The 15,676-nt window shown below is 41.0% G+C and overlaps 1 protein-coding gene across 1 annotated transcript in view; it reads right to left on the bottom strand.

The window, feature by feature from the left end:
• Nucleotides 1-41: 41 nt before the first annotated feature.
• The window catches only part of PYROXD1 (pyridine nucleotide-disulphide oxidoreductase domain 1), an 18,205-nt gene continuing 2,570 nt past the window's right edge, over nt 42-15,676 (bottom strand). The window contains exons 3-12 of the mRNA XM_072999731.2: nt 14,637-14,756; nt 12,493-12,621; nt 11,191-11,264; nt 10,851-11,011; nt 8,682-8,785; nt 6,309-6,444; nt 4,227-4,339; nt 3,340-3,462; nt 2,152-2,289; nt 42-416 (exon numbers count right to left, since the gene is read on the bottom strand). Coding sequence (XP_072855832.2) covers nt 168-416; nt 2,152-2,289; nt 3,340-3,462; nt 4,227-4,339; nt 6,309-6,444; nt 8,682-8,785; nt 10,851-11,011; nt 11,191-11,264; nt 12,493-12,621; nt 14,637-14,756 — 1,347 coding nt within the window. The 3' untranslated portion in view covers nt 42-167. The remainder of the gene's footprint in view (nt 417-2,151; nt 2,290-3,339; nt 3,463-4,226; nt 4,340-6,308; nt 6,445-8,681; nt 8,786-10,850; nt 11,012-11,190; nt 11,265-12,492; nt 12,622-14,636; nt 14,757-15,676) is intronic.

Genomic DNA, 15,676 nt, shown 5'->3' with positions numbered 1-15,676 from the left:
TAACTGATGAGTTGCTTTCACTGATGAGAAGAATACAAATATTTTAAATATGATGGATTTATTTATTGTGCAGTTTGGAATCCACACTGAATCAAATATAGTCCCTTTATTTTTATTCTAAAAAAAGCTTATTTTAATCAAATATGAAGTCTGTTCTTTTCAGACATTCAGTCAAAATAATCCTCAATGTCAATATTTGGATCCAGGAGATTTTCCCCATAGCGTGAAAGATCCATTTGATTCAGAATCAAGTTTTCAAAGGTTTCTTCCAAGTCCGTCTCTCCAATCAACACGGCTCCCAGCATGCGGCCATTCTGCATCACCACTTTGATGTACTCTTGTCCTTTGGTAACCCTCAGCATTAGTTCATGGTCTGAAGCCAGTCCCTGGGCGTTGTACTTTCCTAGCAGCACCACCTAAAGGAATAAGGAAGTCACAAAGTGCAGTGAATTCTCTTAATTTAAAAACGTTACCAAAATGTGAAGAATGGGATCTTGTGTTTCTATTCAGGTACCCCCATTTGGCTCCTTCTTAAGGGCAAGATTCTGCCACTGTATCTTCTAATAAAGATGCCACCGAGTGATGCAATGAGATCCCAGCTCCAAAGTACTTTGAGATGTGTTATCACAAGGAATTGAATGATACATTTCTAGTCACTCGAAGGCATCAAAAGACAGTGGCCAGACACATGGCATTTTACTGTGTTCTCCTACTTCTACTGAAGATTAGTCCATAACCCTACTTGGTCATTAAATACTTGGTTCATAACAGCACACTTATGAGCAATTATCCCTGCCCCACTCCCACTTTCTTCCTGCAGAGAGCAATATGCCTGCTGTGGAAACTTCCTGCTAATGTGGATGCTCTCTTGGTAAGGAAGAGAACCCCAGTTTTCTGGAGTGCCAGCTGACGTATGCCAGCAGGAGCCTTCTCTTTATAAGGAATGCTATTTATGTGGAGAAAACAGTAATAGAGGGGAGAAATTAATTGCTCCTCTAAGCATACTGCAAAAACAAAAATAAGCGTGTCAGACAGCCTAATGATCCCAGCCGTGATTGGTCTAGATTGTGCTAAACAAGGTTTTTGAGAGGTGCAGAATGTCATTTGGAGTGATCCTTGCAGCCACGTGCAAGGATCAACAACATCACACCTCAAGTGGCCCTGTTTATCACAATTTTTACCAGCCTTCCTCCTGTCTCCTGATCCATGCTGTTCTTAAGCCGCTTAACAATTAAATCATGGAAAGATTCCTTCCTGCTCCCCTATGAAGGGGAAGGAAGATGAAGGTTTCAATTTCTTTTAAATTGTTGCTAGCTCAGTGATGCACTGAAAAGGCTTTCTGAAGAATTGCTGAGGTGTTAGCAACAATTTAAAACAAATGGAAAATTTCATCTCCCTTCTCTGCAGGGGAGCGGGAAGGGAGTGTTACATTTCTCAAAATCTGTCCAGTTGCACCCTAAATAGTTATAATCTGTATGATAATTCAGAAACATGGGTAATGAAAAAAGCTACCATTTTACTCAAGGCAATTTTGGATCAGTGAGTGACTACAGTATGTTGTGCAAACTACATGAAAATAACTTAAACATTGTTACTGCTAATGCTTATACCAGTGCAAACACATTACCATATTTTTCTGTGTATAAGACGCCCCCCCCCCCCGCTTTTCTAATCAAAATTAAGAAAAATAAGTGGGGCTTAACAAGTATAGGGGGAAAGGGATAAAAGCGCTGCAGGATTGCTTTGATCCCTGCTTGTTTTCTCTCCTCAGCTTACTTCCGTGTATAAGACAATCCTCAATTTTTAGTCTAAAGATTTTAGACAAAAGTATAGTGGAAAAATAGAGTTCTTTCTCTTTACAGGCATAATTATGGGCCTGAAGTGGCTTCAGACTAATGATTTATTATGTAGGGCCTTCTATCGGTACAAAACAGACTCGGGAGTAATCTTCAGTTCCAATATTTAACTTAAATATTTTGTGCCACACAACGAACAGCACAAGCTAGACCCTATAATATGGTTTATTGATGAACAGCTATAAGCTGCAAATCCAACAGGTCTTCTATATAACCTACAGAATTAAAACACATTTGCTTGTAAATTACTCATCCCAATTACTCCCATTGCCATTGTTTAAACTGAGGTCATTACCTTGTAATTGAAGAATTTTGTTACATGAGCAAAAAGTTCAAAGCAGAAGTCCATGTCTATAGGATTGCCTAAAATCTCAGCAGCCATACATTTTGCAGCATACCATCCCATCTGCCTAGCCTGGGTCCAGAGTCTCATCTGTGGGGAGGTGAGGTGTTGAGGCGGGGAAAAAGACAATACATCAAGATGTAGGATGCTATTCATACAGTCAGTCCCATCTCCAGGATTCAGCAGGTTGGGAAAGTATATTAAAAAGCAGATCCGTTATTTCACCAGATTACAGACTACCTGGAGACTTGCATTTCTGAAGTGGTGGCAAAGTCCTCACATTTATTTAACTTGTGTTTTTAACTGTGTGAATTTTAATATTGTGAGCTGCTTTGGGTCCCTTGTAGGGAGAAATATGGCATATAAATAAACTAATGATAATAAGGATGGTTGCTGGATGGCTAAGATGCTTTCTGACTGATCCCACATCTAAGCAGGTGGACCTTCTGGAAAGGCACACGACTTCTGTCAATACAAACCACACATGGGGCTTCACAACTTCTTTTCCTCTCAAAATTTAAAAGTATCTTTTAATGGGTTAAGTCCACCAGAAGCATCACAAAGTTACTTGAGAGGCAACACACCAAAGTGGGAAACCTTTGGCCTTCCAGAAATTTGGGACTACATCTCCCATAATCTCTTAATATTGGCCATACTGAATATGGCAGACAAAAGATAATAGGCCAAATACTATATATGAAGGCCCAAAAGTGGCCAAACCACATCCCGTGTGTGTGTGTGTGTGAGAGAGAGAGAGGGAGAAACCAGTGTACTGAATATTTGGAAGTTGCATTATGCCAACTAGCTGAAATGTTTTGCTACTCATCCAAGTAGCTTCTTGTTATTAAGAGATGTATCCTGCATCTCCTCTAATGTGCTCAATATGAAAGTCCTCCCCAGTTTATTCATAGTAACACTGTAAGTCAAAGTAAGCCAGAGGGATTAGACTAAAGTCAGTGCATGATTTTCATATGTCTGTGTGGATTTGAACTCGGATCTCCCGAGTCCTAATACAGGATATCTTCATTATGAATTAACTGAACTACAACTGGAGTCTATTGTAGGCTAATCATCAGAACTATGTGGCCTTTGGGAATTGTCTCAAATCTGGGCAAGGCGCACAATCATTATTTTTCTTACCTGTTGCCAAAACGGACTGGGCGCCCATGATGCACTGCAGATGTCTCCTGCTGCATAGATATCAGGGAGTGAAGAATGCATGGATATGTCCACTTTGACACCTCCATCTTCACCTAGAGCAAACTTAACATTTAATAGAAAAATGAGATTTCTACCATCAAAAGAGAAAAAAAAATCAGAAACATAATTTTTTCTGGTATATCAAATAAAATATCTGTTTTTAAAAAAGAGGCACATCACCAAGAAACCACACATAAGTGCAGCTGCTCTGAATCTAGCTACCAATATTCCAGTTGACTGAGGCCTGAACAGATAGATACAGTCATTTCGCAGTTGTTCTCTCCAGCTAAGCACTCTTTCACACATTACAACCTTCCACTATTCAGATGACAGTGTCAAAATTTAGACTAAGAAACAACATGCACCACCACTTGTTAAGACTGCAGATGCACTGAACATTGTCTACAGACAAGCACACTTTGTTTATTCCCTTTGAACTGCAAGCACAAATCAAGATCTGCCAGGTATTCTTGACCTGAAAGATTTCTTCTGTCTTCCCAAAATACTGGGCCTGGTAGACAGATCAGGTACCGGAAAGTGGAGGTTATTAAGGGAAATAAAGCAGAAGATGATAAACCAGATTACAAAGGTGTTTCTGAAAGAAATGTTCTAAGCCACATGTTGTGAAGCATCATAAACAAACTTCTGTATTACTGATCCTAGTTTTAGAGGTATCCACTTCAATGCAATCTATTTCCAAGACATGACATATAGTGTATTATTTTTGACAGAATCTTTCAAAACCATGTATGAGCAAAGGAGGTGGGAGAAAAAGGTCAAGCTATATTCTGAAAAACACTGCCCATTATTTACATGTTAATCCTTACATTATTACCATCAAGGAACGGGTGGACATTTGGGACAACTCCAGTTGCACTAACAATGAAGTCACAGCCGTATATCTTCCCGTTGGTTAATTCCACATACACAGGCCAAAGCTCTGGAAGAAGAGAAGTTCAAGCATATCATTAAACACAGACTAGGATGTCTTTAAAACAGACATAAAGCGGGCACAAAATAAGCAGACTTTATGTCTGGTAATCCTGTTCAGTAATTATGTGCCTCCAACTACATAAGGTGCCATGGGGAGTTGAGGAGGTGTGGTTGGTTGGTTGGTACTTTGAAATGTTTCCCCGAAAGCAATGTACTTCCTGATTATTGGGAGGGAAGGGGCCTGGCGCACCTCCACAGACAGAAGGTTCTATGGAGAGATGGCCACCACAGAGAAGGCCAGGCACCTAGTTGAGGATTTACTAGCCTCCCTCGGGGTGGGCCATCTGCAGGATCAATGCCAGGGAGGTACAAGTGACACAGGAAGCTGATCTTGGGGAAAGGCAGACCAAAAGGTTGAATGTCTGGTTGTGGAGCTCGCACCTTATTAGACCTCCACGGCAGCTTCCACAGCAAGAACTCCATGTATGTAACTACCGAATAGGAGGCTGGCCTAGGTGTCACGTGGTCATTGGAACTCTAACTAGAAGATGTTACCAAGAGTGAGTGAGTCATCTTAGGGGGCTGTGCTAAGCCTGATGGTTCATTTTTCAGATCAAAGACAGAACAAGGAACGAGACAGTTCCTGAACAAGCCCTTAAAAATTGAGAAAATATTCAACATTTATATTATCCAGCTTTCTTCCACTGTTTCCCATATCCGCGAATGCTCTGGTGGTATTTTCATCTTTTAAAAGGTAAAGGTTCCCCTTGACAAATTGTCCAGTTGTGTCCGACTCTAGGGTATGGTGCTCATCCCCGTCTCCAAGCCGTAGGGCCAGCGTTTGTCCGCAGACAGTTTCCGTGGTTATGTGGCCAGCGCGACTAGACACGGAATGCTGTTACCTTCCCACCGAGGTGGTCCCTACCTACAGTATTTATCTACTTGCATTTGCATGCTTTTGAACTGCTAGGTTGGCAGGAGCTGGGACAAGAGACGGGAGCTCACTCCGTCATGTGGATTCTATCTTACAACTGCTGGTCTTCTGACCTTGCAGCACAGAGGCTTCTGCGGTTTAACCCGCAGTGCCACCATGTCCCTTTCATCTTTTACTATAACACTTATTTCTTCCTGGATTAAGTCAGTATCAGACTTATTTATTAACTACCTTCTGAATGAGACAGTGTGTGCATCATGTGCCTTCAAGTTGCATCCAGTTTATGGTGATTCCAATTGGGTCTTAACTATACGAAAGATATTCAAAAAGTGGTTTTTAACTTGCGCCACCCAGAATGACTGTCCATGGTTGAGCAGGGATTGAACCCAGGTCCCCTGAGTCCTAGTCTGTCACTGTCCACTGCATCGCTGTAGTTCTCCGACAGTAGCACAATTATACATTACCCCAGATATGAATACAGCCCCCATCTTAATATGGCTTTCCACCACAGCTTTGGGAAAGTACAACCAACTTCAGAACATGAGACCGACAGTCAGATCAGCCACATGCAACCAATTTCTCTGTCTTCATCATCACACTCCTACCCTTCAGAGGGAAAAGCTCCCATGCATCATAATATTAGCGTTAATCAATACTCTTCAGTAGTCCTTTATATATTAGTAAAGCTGCATGTATATTTTGCAACAACCTAGTTATGTTACTGACTGCCACATTTTAGTGCATGAGTTTCACAGAACAGAAATTAGGTAACATTTGCTGTTCTCAGCCTGTGATCCAAGCCAAATTTTACTCGGTAGTTTCCTCTTTTTTTATGTTCTGCCTGAGCAACAAACCTCCCCATCTGCTGAGAGAGAGAACTGGCAGAAGGAAATTCTCTCACTAACTTCAGGCCCTGGGAATTCCAATGCCTGCTAAAGTCAAAGAGAGGCTTCCAATCCCACTGAAGCCTCATGTGTATGTCACATCATAATGTCTTCTGTACCACAAAAGCATTGTCAAAACCAAGCTCTCTATTATTTACCTATATCTGTTTCTGAATTCTTGTCCTCTTCAGCTCTGGGGAAAGCCAAAGATACCTTCTGTGACTGTTGGAATTCTTCCCGGAGGTATATCTTCTTTACTTCGCATAAGGTTTCAATGTGAACTTTATGGGAGAGCTAACAAACATTGACAGATGTGCTTATAAAACACTGCAACTGCAAGCAACACGCTTTTAAAAGGTTCTTTGTGACATCAAGGAGCTTTTTTTGAGGCCCATGCAGAGCATATATCTGCCTTGCCTAATTAAAAAGATGTCTGTCTGTGCCAGAATTATAGCATACAGATCACATGAATTGGGACTTGTGTATCTCTAGATTTCTAAGTAAAATAGAAATTCAACACAAAGCTTGCACAGGATGTGTCCTACGTGTGCATCAGACAGCCTATCTGTCATTCGTCCAGTATGAAACCATCTTACCAAAGATCACATGATCTTCTTGGAACCCTGACATCCTGTTTAACAGGAACATACTGTATTTTTCCGTGTATAAGACGTCCCCATGAAATCTAAATGGGCCTTAGCAAGTGAAGGGGGAAAGGGATCAAAGCGCTGCAAGATCAGTTTGATCCCTGCTTTCCCCTCCACTTGTTTTTGTTCTCTCCTCATCTTACCTCCATGTGTAAGACAACCCTCAATTTTTAGTCTAAAGACTTTAGACAAAAGTATAGTCTTATACATGGAAAAATACAGTAGATCCTGTTTAACAGGAACATAGCTGTAAACTAAATTGGTTTAGAATAGGCAGCCAACATGCAGACTGAGATCTGGTAAGAAGAGATCAGGCAAGCTTAAAATCAGTGCATGGCAGGTTTAGAAGAAATGCAAAGGCCAGAATCCTATTCATCTTCATGTAAGGTTTGCATAATTGCTGCAGCTAAATGCAACTAATTGACAGGGAGCTGGTACACACCTCAGTTGCACACCCAGGTGCATGACTGTGACACACAATGGCAAGTGTCAGCAGAAATAAACCATGACTTTACCATTTCAGTTATAGTGCCATCGCTTCATCCCTACACATGAGATTCTAGCCTTATTTGGATGTTACATCTTGTAAGGATGAGCATCACCAGAGGTGACAATGGAAACAAATTGGCCTGCCCTAGGTCTTCCGCTGAAGGGGAATGTCTGAAGACGGGAACCTGTTTGACATTCAGAGCCGCCTCCTGTGACTTAGACACCTGCATGAGCAGCGCTCTAAATGAGGAGAGAAGGATCTCATGCCTGCAGAACAAGACTTCTGTATTTAGACATGTGCCATGATGCTTGGGAGGGGGCGTAAGAGTTAGAAGGGGCTTAGCACAGGCAACTCAGCTCTCTCTTCATGCAAATGTTAACTGCATTGTCTAAATACGAGAAGGGAACTTTCGATCAACCATCCTATGCTCATCGTTTCACAGCATTATACATTCTACTTCCAAGAAAGGGGAGTCTCTGGGACGGGGCCTTCTCGACAGCAGCACCCTGGCTGTCAAACTTCCTTCTGAGGGAGCTTAGGCTAGTTTCTTCTTTATTGTCCTTTAGACAACTGAGAAGTGCACAGTCCTCATCTTTACAGTGGTGCCTCGCTTAACGAGCGCACTGTACAACGACGAAATAGCATAGCGATCCCTTTTTTGGGATCGCTAATGCGATCGCTCAACGTTTTTTAGATAGGGCAAAATTCGCTTTGCGAAGATTGGTAAGCGTTTCGCTTACCGATCTTCGCAAAACGAAGCCCGATGATCAGCTGTTCAGCGGCCAAAATGGCCGCCGGAAGCCTGGAAATGGCTCAAAATGGCCGCGCGCAGCGTTTTCGCGCCCTCGTTAAGCGAGGGGAGGGCGCGAAAATGGCTGCCGGCCATTAAGAAGCATAGCTGAACGGTGAGTATTCGGCCCATTTGGAACGCATTAAACCATGTTTAATGCGTTCCAATGGAATTCCCTGCCCCGTTCAACAATGCTTCAGCATAGCGAAGGTTAATCCGGAACGGATTAACCTCGCTATGCGAGGCACCACTGTATTTACAGTCAACAGACTATTATATAACAAAAAAATCTCAGAAATGCAGTACAAATGTGCAAAAAATACTAAATACTGAATATTTACAGAAAATCAAATTCCACTGCTTTGCCACTGGTTCAGGGACTGATTTATTGGCACACCCTGAAGGGTGTTAATCATGAGACGCTCCAGAGAAGAACACTATTCTACTGAGCTTATAGCAGTGAATTCCACTCTCTTGTTACTATTCACCCCTAATTTGCATGGCTTCTTTATATAATTTGTGCTTTAAACTTGGACAGTGTCTCACATACTTATCGAGCAAGAGGAATTGTCTGGAAATACTTGGAAGTAAAAATAATAAATACCATCTCTTTTGCTCCTTTAAGATGCAAGCCTTCGTGCCAGTCGGGGCCTAACGCACTGCCTATTTTCCCAGCCCCTGCTGTGTCTCTTTCTTCCGTCTCACTTTCTGGGGAAGCAGAAGGATAAAGTTTCAAAAGTTTGAGAGAACAGAAAAGGCCAGCATCAATAATTGTCTAGCAACAGAACAATCCAGTATCTCACAGCTGGTCAAAGCCTACAGAGTTAGTTTGATGTAACAGTAAGGGCTTCACAGGTACAAAACACATGGATATGATTGGATACCTTATGTATGATTACCATTTTAGTAGATAATTTTAATCTTTTCCATGTTTCCATGTTTTAATCTTTTCATTTTATTTTAAATCATATATTGTTGAATTTGTCTTTTAATAGTTAACTTATTGTGTTTTTAACAGTGTGAATTTTAATGTTGTGAGCTGCTTTGGGTCCCTTGTAGGGAGAAATGTGGCATATAAATAAACTAATAATAATAATAATGGTTGCTGGATGGTTAAGATGCTTTCTGACTGATCCCACATCTAAGCAGGTGGACCTTCTGGAAAGACACATGACTTCCATCAATAAAAACCACACATGGAGCTTCAGAACTTATTTTCCTCTCAAATGAAATTTAAGCGTATCTTTTAATAGGCATAGTCCACCAGAAGCATCACAAAGTTGCTTGAGAGGCAACACACCAAAGTGGGAAACCTTTGGCTCTCCAGAAATTATCCCCAGTTTATTCATAGTAACACTGTAAATCAAAGTAATCTCTTAATATTGGCCACACTGAATGTGGCAGACAAAAGGTAATAGGCAAATACTATATATGAAGGCCCAAAGGTAGCCATACCATGTCCTGTGTGTGTGTAAGATTGTTTACAATTATTCTGCTTTTGCATTCATTAATGCCATGTACTAAAAATGTTATTTTAGTGATAAGTTTAACATTTGAAAGGCAGTTTAGGATGCTCTTCTTACTACTTTTTTAAATAACAGGCCTTCCTAGTAGGGCAATATTCCACATTATAAGCATAGATGATGTTTGAACTGCTTATTTAACACGTTTTACCCTGCCTTTCTCATTAAAAAGGTGACTTACATCATGAAGAGTCAGTATTTAAAAGCTAAAAACAGTAAGTATCCAAATATTTTTAAAAGACTGAAATAAATGCAATACTAAAAACGACAAACAACATCAATACCAAAAACACATTCAAAGCAACAAGGTCCAACACTCTTTATTTTTTTTTTTAAAAAAACCCTCTCAGACAGCTAGTCATTAAGGGAAAGCTGGTCTGAAGAGAAAGATTTTTGCCTGCTTGCGGAAGGACAGCCTGGCCTTCTGTGGGAGGGAGTTCCAAAGTCTAGGAGTAGCAACAGAGAAGGCCCTCTCCTGTGTCCCCACCAAATGCACCTGTGAAGGTGGTGGGCCTGAGAGAAAGGTCTCTCCTGATGATCTTAACACCCAGGGAGGCTCATAATAATACAATGCTATTGGGGGGGGGGGGTAAGAGCAGGATTTTGACCTCCCTCTATTCCTGAATCAACATTCCCCACTTTACAGAGATGGCCACAATGGTGTATCAACTTTTTTTTTGTCCAGTCGTGTTCGACTCTAGGGGGCGGTGCTCATCCCCATTTCCAAGCCATAGAACCAGCGTTTGTCCGAAGACAATCTTCTGTGGTCACATGGCCAGTGCGACTTAGACACAGAATGCTGTTACCTTCCCACCGAGGTGGTCCCTATTTATCTACTTGCATTTTGCATGCTTTCGAACCGCTAGGTTGGCGGGAGCTGGGACAAGCGACGGGAGCTCACTCCGTCGTGTGGATTCGATCTTACGACTGCTTGGTCTTCTGACCCTGCAGCACAGGCTTCTGCGGTTTAGCCCGCAGCGCCACCACGTAACAGTTCACAAAAAATATTGTTAAGTGTAATGACAAGACTGCTGCAATTGTTTTTTTAAGACTTACCAGATTAGATTCCAATTTACACACAAGAACCAATTAAAACACTATAAAATATTATTTATTATTTATTATTCTCTGTTTGTTAGCCGCCTAGAGTGGTCCTGAGTTGACTAGATAGGCGGGATATAAATAAAATAAAATAAAATAAATAAAATAAAATAAAATAAATAAATAAATAAATATGCAAGAAATCTTACCTGCTGTTGTATATTTCATTCTTTTACAAACAATAGGGTGCTCTGGTTTCCCAGCACTCAGCTTGGGAATCAGGAATTCAGCCGCTCCTGCATCGAAAAAAGTATTCCCAATTGCCCTGTCTTTGATGGCCCAAATTACTTCACAGCCTGCGACTTCATACCTGAAAAACGGTTTTGAAAAGTGACTTGCTCCATCTCCATTCTCAGGCTCTGAAGATACAATGCACAAATCAGCTAAGGGAAATGGTTTGCCCTTAACCCTCCAACTGGTTTACAATCAGTCCCACCTTTTCTCCTTTGCTGGTTTTTACTGCTTGTAAACAAGGAAAACTTTACTTACACCAATTCCAGTGCAATGCCGCCATTTCCGATTATGGTTATTCTTTTAGCTTTTGCCAAACATTTCTGAAATTCCTGTGTTTGACAGAAAAAGAAGGATCATCGTAGCCGCTTGGACTTTTAACAATATACAAAAACACCACTTTCTCAAGCCATCTTTCTGTCCATGTCTTACATTTTATCCACAACCTTGCAACCTTTATAAACATGGCTGTGGAACTCAATGTCTAGATACACACCAGCAGGCTGGTAAAAAAACCCTTTCTCTTTCTTGCAGACCTCCGAGGGTATGATCCCAGCTCACACTTCGTATTATGATTATGGGATTGTACTTTGGTTTTACTTTTCAAAGAAGTCATTATCTATTTGTGCTAGTTCAGAGAAATTCACAGGCCTAATTTCCTAAGATGTTTAATGCTGTTTCCAAGGGATATAACTAGATGGTCATCGACCTAATCTTGCAGTAACAAATTCCCTAGATCCTGCATTTTGTGAAGGAATACTTTCTTTAGTCTGTTACGAGACACCTGTCACTTCAAATAAATGTGAATATCGGGAATAGACAGGAGCGTCTTTCCTCACTACAATCATAATTTTACAAAATTCTACCCTGCTCCCCCAGTCATATTTTTCTCCTCTCACAATACAGTGGTGCCTCGCTAGACGATTACCTTGCAAAATGGTTTATTCGCAAGACGATGAGTTTTTGCAATTGCTATAGCGCTTTGCAAAACAGTTTTCCCTATGGCCGATTTCTGCTGGACGATGTTTCAGTCCATGCTTCGCAAGATGGGACCGTTTTTCGCAAGACGATTTTGACAGTTAGGTCTGCGACTTGCAAAAAAATTTAGGGACCGATTTTCGCAAGACAGCAATTTTGACAGCTGGTCCACGCTTCGCAAAACGGTTTCTCTATGGGCAATTTTTGCAAGACAATGACTATTTTCCCCACTGGAACACATTAAATGGATTTCAATGCATTCCAATGGGGAACCGCATTTCGCAAGATGATATTTTCACAAAACAGCGATTTTCACGGAACAAAGTAACATCGTCTTGTGAGGCACCACTGTACCTGCCCCAAACCAGTTCAACTTATTGTCAGAGGAAATGGGTGTTCCGGTTCCTTCAAGGTTTTTGCTGCCATTCTCTACACCATTTCTAATAGCTCTCCAGAAACCAAAGCTATACACAGCAGATCCAAAATCATGCTCTCCGTGGTTCACAACCACACTTGATCGTGTTCTCAACTAGGAAACAGATGTTAACAGACACTGGGAAGCATGTAGGCACACAGTTTTACCGCAGCGCTGTCTGTATCTCGAATTCCCAGCACAAATGGGTTTCCTTCTGTTATCAGTTTTGGCTTTGCTCCAGCACACAGACAAAGCTTTTCATAGATGTACTCCTTGCCAGCTTCAGTGATTATTTTCTGTAAGGAGATTTAAAATGAAAATGGCACATAACAACAGGGAAGCATATATTGACTGAAGCACGCTGGACATACATTTTCAGTGTGCTCCACAAAGGTTCAACTGTTGCTTCCCATCTAAGGTACAGTGGGACCACTGTATCTATGGGATCAGTATCCATGGTTTCACTTATTCACAGTCCCAAAATATTCAACACATTAAAAGGAAAAAATCTGGAAAAACAAACAAACACTATTTTCATATGTATTACTAGAGGGAGGCAGAGACCATGTCAAGAATACTTATCAGTGAAGAATACATAACATGGTCTCTGGCCCCCTATAGTGGCCAGTTCTGGTAACACATGTGAAAAAATTATTTCATCATGCTATAGTGATTGCTATTATCCACAGTTTTCAGTATCCGCAGTGGGATTTGGAACCAGTCTGCAGTGCATATGGGGTCCTACTGTACCTCACAGTAGTCTTCTCCAAGCTTTTGTTTTCTAGATATTGGGGGCTACACCTCCCTACATTCTTAACCATTAGCCACACTGGGTGGAACCCATGGAAGGTGAAATGCAAAACATCTCAATGACATCAGATAAGCAAAGGCCACTTTGTATCATTTCTCTCTAGAAATTCACAACCAGTCTAGCCATTGTTAAACGCCTAACTTTCGTGAAGGTGTCCCCATGTTTTCTGGTTTCTAGCTCAGGTGTCCATCTATGCTACTGCAGGAGCAATCACTATAAGAAGGACCAGGCTATCTGTTTATATGAGAAATGCTTTAATGTGATGCATGAATTGTTACAATCATTTCCTCTTGGTGCAGTCTGGGACTTGGAGAAAACTTTAAGAAAACTATTGGGTTGCACTGGACTTCTGGGTGCTCAAATATTACAATAAAATGAATTTTCCTTCTAATTCAAGTGTCACTTTAGTTTAAAGATCAAGGAGAAGAGCTAGCTATTCTTAATTAAGATTTTTTAGACATAATCAAAACCTCATCTGAATATAGCATCTCTTAAACCTTTATCTCCCCCAACCTTAGCCTCACAGGGAAGTGAGAAGATTTAGCTAGTGAGCACAAGGGGAGCTTTTCCCATTAAAAACCAATTTGTAAAAAACAAAACAAAACAAAAACACCCGGTGTGGTAGTAGGATTAGATGTTGCCCTGCAGGGGGTGGACATGTGCATCTCTCAGGTTGCCAACCCCCAGCTTGGTGTGACATACAGAGGCCTTTGTCTTGCTCCCACCACCTTCACAGGTGTGTTTGGTGGGGATACAGGAGAAGGCCTTCTCTGTGGCTGCACCCAGACTGTGGAACTCCATCCCATTGGAGGCCAGACTGGCCCCATCTTGGCTGTCTTTCCGCAAGCAGGAAAATACCTTTTTCTTCAGACAAGCCTTCCCTCAGTGACTGGCTGCCTGAATAGGGTTTTCAAATGGGTGGTTGTGCCTTCCCACTTTGAAAGGATTTTTGGTGTTGCTTTTGTTTACCACCTTTTAGTGTGGTATTTGTGTGATCCTTTTTTAGGATCTGTATACTTTTAGCTTTAAACATGTGTCTTAATGATGTAATCTGCCTTGGATCCTTCTTAAGGAGAAAGGTGGGGGAATGAATGAATGAATGAATGAATGAAGGAAGGAAGGAAGGAATGAATGAAGGAATGAAGGAATGAATGAAGGAAAGAATGAAGGTAACTTCATTTAGGACAGTGGTTCTTAACTTTTGTTACTCGGATGTTTTTGAACTGCAACTCCCAGAAACCCCAGCCAGCACAGTTGGTGGTGAAGGCTTCTGGGAGTTGCAGTCCAAAACTCCTGAGTAACCCAAGGTTAAGAACCAGTGATTTAGGACTGCAGTCCTGGTATCTATAAGTAACCCATGTGTTTTGATTTAAAAGATCAACAGCATTGGATGATGTCTCGTACGGAGCTTTCTCTTGCTCTCTTTTCTCTTCCTTTTTCCTAAAAAGGAAAGTCACTGTATATTCCACATGAGCAGAAAAGAATGAAGTGTCCTCTTACATGTTCTTCACTTTTCAGTTGTTTTACAGCAGACTGTATGACCTTAATGTTAGGGTAGCGTTTTTCTAAGACAGTGCTTGCCTGTTCCTCAACATCGAATTCTTCTAAAGTTCTGGAAACCTGTCAGGAAAGAAATAGAACATATTACAGTGGTGCCTCGCACAACGATTGCTTCATACAACGATGAATTCACACAGCGATGGGTTTTTTTGAGGAATTTCCCCCATCGTTTAACGATGTTCTCTATGGGGGAATTTCACTTAACGATGTCCCTTTTTGCTCATTTAAAAGTGTCTTAAAATGTTTGAAACCTGTTTTAAATGCTTGGATTCCATAGTGCACCTTGTGAAACATGTGCAAAATTAATTTGGTTTTGTTCTGAGTCTTCATTAATTTTTGATGATTTTTTTATTTTCCCCATTTAAATCAATTGAATGGACAGTTCAATTCATTTAAATAGGGAAAACAAAAAATCACCAAAAATTAAGGACGACTCAGAACAACACCAAATTAGGTTTGCATAGGGTTCAGGAGGTGGGTTAACAATTGCAAGCATTTAAAACCTGTTCCAAACATTGTAAGACACTTAAAAATGAGCGAAAAGGGACATCGGAAAAGACTTCAAAAGCACTGAAGCCGGCTTCAGTGCTTTTGAAGCTCTTCTGTTTTCGTTCATTTTTAAGGGTCTTACAATGTTTGGAACAGGTTTTAAATGCTTGCAGTCGTTAGCCCACCTCCTGAACCCTATGCAAACTTAATTTGGTGTTGTTCTGAGTCGTCCTTAATTTTTGGTGATTTTTTGAATTTTCTCTCATTGGAATGTATTGAACTTTCCGTCCAATGCATTCCAATGAGAGAAAATTCAAAAAATCACCAAAAATTAAGGACGACTCAGAACAACACCAAATTAAGTTTGCATAGGGTTCAGGAGGTGGGCTAACGACTGCAAGCATTTAAAACCTGTTCCAAACATTGTAAGACACTTAAAAATGAGCAAAAAGGGACATCGGAAAAGACTTCAAAAGCACTGAAGCCGGCTT

This window comes from Pogona vitticeps, chromosome 5 (genome assembly GCF_051106095.1).
Source record: "Pogona vitticeps strain Pit_001003342236 chromosome 5, PviZW2.1, whole genome shotgun sequence".
Classification (NCBI taxonomy): Eukaryota; Metazoa; Chordata; class Lepidosauria; order Squamata; family Agamidae; genus Pogona; species Pogona vitticeps.
This window is presented reverse-complemented; position numbering and strand designations above follow the sequence as displayed.